Genomic DNA, 3,790 nt, shown 5'->3' on the forward strand with positions numbered 1-3,790 from the left:
GGCAGGCGGACTCTCAACCACCGCGCCACCAGGGAAGCCCTTAAGTATATATTATTAATTGTTACCAAGAAATAAATCAAAGCACAAACTAAATTTGTAACTAAGATATCATTTGCAAATCATTATTAGCTTATTATATTATTAGCTTATTATTATTAGCTTATATATATTATTATTATATTATATTATTAGCTTATATTCTAAAAACTGAAATGTGGAGTAGATCCCAAATATTTTCTTACAATTAAAGAAGCAGGACATTAAAAACGAACAACAACAACAGGTCTAGGAGAATAAAACAGAACTTCGCAAATCCAATTAGAAATTTAATTTGCTTCCAGAAGGTCATGTTATTTCAAATACACAGAGAATTCTAAACATGTCATTTAAAGTAAAAGTCACTCTTTAAAAGCTCATCCTTATCCTTAAACAAAGTAACTATTTATATAAGTGAAATGTAATATTTATCATAGATATGAGATAGCTTATATTATGGAAGCATTACACAGCCTAGTGACAGTAACTCCTAATTGTGTTTATTATCATGCGATATCTTCACAAAAATTTGGAAGAGATAACTTTAAGTTTTTTTAATTACAAATAGAAATCATAAGTAATGAAATAATTTTGCTCACATTTCAGTTTCCTTTTAATCATTCATATATTTTATACTCAATGCTTAATCCTCTGGTTAAACAAGAATTGATATCAAAATAAAGGTAGAGTTACAAAATCATAGGATGAGCAGAAAGTCTATATTTGCTTATTATTTCCATAATAATAAAATAATAGCAAATGTAAAATATTTGCTATAAACACACATATTGAAAGAAAGAGAACAAGCAGGGCAAATGGGACAAAAGTTTGTAAATCAAATTGGGAAATAGCTTTTTCCTTTTAGAGAAAAGAAACTTAGACTTTTCCATTGCCAATTGATAATGTTATTGTTAAAGTTTCAGATGGCAAAATGTTAAGTACCCTGTAGAGCCAGACAATAACTATTCATTTCAAATCACTTTAAAAAAAGAAAAAACTAGAGAGTAAGACTCGTCAAAAAACACTTCTGTTACTCTTTTAAGGACAAATTCACCAAACAGTGCATTTAAGGGTAAAACACAGCATAAAGTGTTTTCCCTTAGAGGGTGCATTAGGAACGTATATTACAGTGATTCCACAAGTGCTACGGTCCTTTATACAAAGTTGAATAAATTCATTATTTCCTTAGCAGTTAAATGGCCACAGTCTGCGTTCCCTGAATAATCAATCGGAAGATTTGATGCATGTGGCTGCTCCCTTACTTTATCTGCCCCATTTGCAATGACTGTCTCCCACAGAGCACCAAAGAGGCACAGCAAACACGTGAAGGGATCACGTTCCTCCCAGAGAACAAGCTTCACAGTAACTTGCACTCTAACAGGAAGATGTAAATTCAGAGCAACTTACCCGACTCACTGCAACGAAGATGATAAAGTTTGCAAGGAATGGAAATCATATAGTACTTCAGGGAAATGCAGTAAGCAGCTTCTGCTCCAGCCTGTAAATTGGACTGCACTGACATTACAATCAACTGTTACTGACAAAGCTCGCGAGACTTGGCAGCGACAACTTGATCTAGAGGCAGCCAATCTTTACTTTCTGACATCTGCTCAGAGGCTAATTGTATGAATGCAATAGTGATTCATTTACAGAGGTATTACCGGAGTCATGCTTTACGATTGCAGGCGCTCATCTAACAGTGAAGAAAAAAAGACACAGAGCTTCATTAACAGACGCTGAAATTGAACAGCAAATACACAGGTTATTTTTGTTTGTTTTCTTAAACACTACCAGAACTTTTAAGATTTTTTTTCTCCTTTAAGGAATATACATTTTTCTTATGCTTGTTTTGATTTAAAGATATACATGTTGCTTTAAAGAAATGCTGTTATTGAAATCTTTGTACCTTCAATCTGTGGCAATCATGGAGCTATAAAGGACTGTAAAAGATTAAATAGGAAACTAATTACTCTGTAGATAAAGCTATGAAAATCAAAAGACTAATTATATAAGTGAATTAATGTCTCTGATATGTACATCCTTCCAGCTCCCACACCCCAACACTCATTTAAGTCATGCAGATCTCAGCGTTGATAATTTCCTAATCAGGGACCCTGCAAGCAGTCAAGTGTAATGAGAAGCCCCAGATTTTCTGGTTGAGACAAGGAAAATAAAATGCAATAAACAATCAGCACTAAACTTTATAGAAAAACACATTTGTCAGCTGAAAGGATGTATTTATGTCTTTCAACCTTATCTTCTTTGACTTAGATATTTGGGAAAATGAAAAGACAAAATAACAAAAAAACTTATAAACTGCTTAATGCCTGACTTCTCAATGCAGTTATATTCTTTATCTCCCTCAAATGATCACTTTCACTTTTAAATCTCTCATTTTGGGGCTTACTATGGACTAACCAGTAGGCATGTAATTGTGGATAAGCCCATTTTTTATTTTTAAAACATGGTGTTTAAAATTTAAAACATGCAAATGTAAGAACTGTCATTTGTTATTAACACTACTCTGTGCCAGTCATTATAATTGACAGTTTACATAAATTATTTCATTTTACTCCAACAAAACATATGAATTAATATGAATTCCAGTGTATGGATAAATATTATTAATCACATTTTCAGATGAGGACACTCAGGCTTTTAAAGATCAGAAACTTGGCTATATATATCCTACCACTAGTAGGGGTTGGAATCAGAATTTTAACCTAGATTTGTCTGATGTAGTTCCATGTCAACTGTTTCCAAGATAATAACCAATTTGGTCTTTTAAAATTATCTTTTCTGGGAAAATTTCTGCTTAGGAGGTATTTATTAGACAACAAATTTCACAATCACAATGATTTATATTGTATTTAGAATATAGTTTATGTAATGACAACCTAGCAACACAAAAGTTACAGAGTATATGGTCTATCTAAAAGGAGAAAAAGATTTTTTAAGAGGTGGTACACTGACAATCATGCAATGGATAGTAACGTGATGGTGTTTCTGTTTGAAATGTGGTCATTCTGGTGGCCCATGTGGAAGAGAGTTCATTGGTTTAATATGTGATTTTTTTTAATCCAAATGTCAAAATTCTCTCCAACACAGCTCCACTGCACTGTTCTCTGTGCTGGCATATGGTTGGTCTTATTCTCAAATCCTGCAATTATACCATAATTTGTTGCACCGTTTGTTACTTATATGATGATAATAATAATTTGCATACACTACTATTTGTAAACACTGTTCTAAGCCTTTGAATACATTAACTCTTTTAAAATTCAAAACCATCTTTTAAGTAAGTACTATTATTATCCCTATTTTATGGTTGAGGAAATGTATCCACAAAATGTTTTAGTAACTTACCAAAAATCATACAGGTAATAAAAGTATTTTCTATTTTTTTAAATGTAAACACTTGCAATTGGCATTTTTGCAACTTTTGCTTGTTTTCTTAATTTATTTTCTCAGAAGTGGAATAACTGAACTTAACTAGTAGAATGTGGATTTTTTTGTTTGTTTGCTTCTGCAATTTTATGAGGTTCTCAATAGACTGTGGAATAAGAGGTTTCCAACAGTCCTGGCAAAAGGGAAAATGTTCTTGATAGTAATAAATCTGAACAAGTCTCTGGAGCCAAGACACTAGACATTTATACCTGGATGTGGCAGGTTAGGTATTTAAAGGTAGATTTCTTGACAAATTTTAAAAGTGCCCAGCCCTAAAAGCAAAAAGAATTCTTTAAGAATATGGCAA

General features: G+C 32.3%; 1 protein-coding gene across 1 annotated transcript in view; it reads right to left on the minus strand.

Moving 5' to 3' along the window:
• The window catches only part of BCHE (butyrylcholinesterase), an 88,976-nt gene extending 87,398 nt beyond the window's left edge, over nucleotides 1-1,578 (minus strand). The window contains exon 1 of the mRNA XM_007446421.1: nucleotides 1,444-1,578. Within this exon, the coding sequence (XP_007446483.1) occupies nucleotides 1,444-1,558 (115 nt within the window). The 5' untranslated portion in view covers nucleotides 1,559-1,578. The remainder of the gene's footprint in view (nucleotides 1-1,443) is intronic.
• Nucleotides 1,579-3,790: the final 2,212 nt, after the last annotated feature.

The sequence above is a fragment of the Lipotes vexillifer genome, unplaced genomic scaffold (assembly GCF_000442215.2).
Source record: "Lipotes vexillifer unplaced genomic scaffold, Lipotes_vexillifer_v1.1 scaffold763, whole genome shotgun sequence".
NCBI classification, from domain to species: domain Eukaryota; kingdom Metazoa; phylum Chordata; class Mammalia; order Artiodactyla; family Lipotidae; genus Lipotes; species Lipotes vexillifer.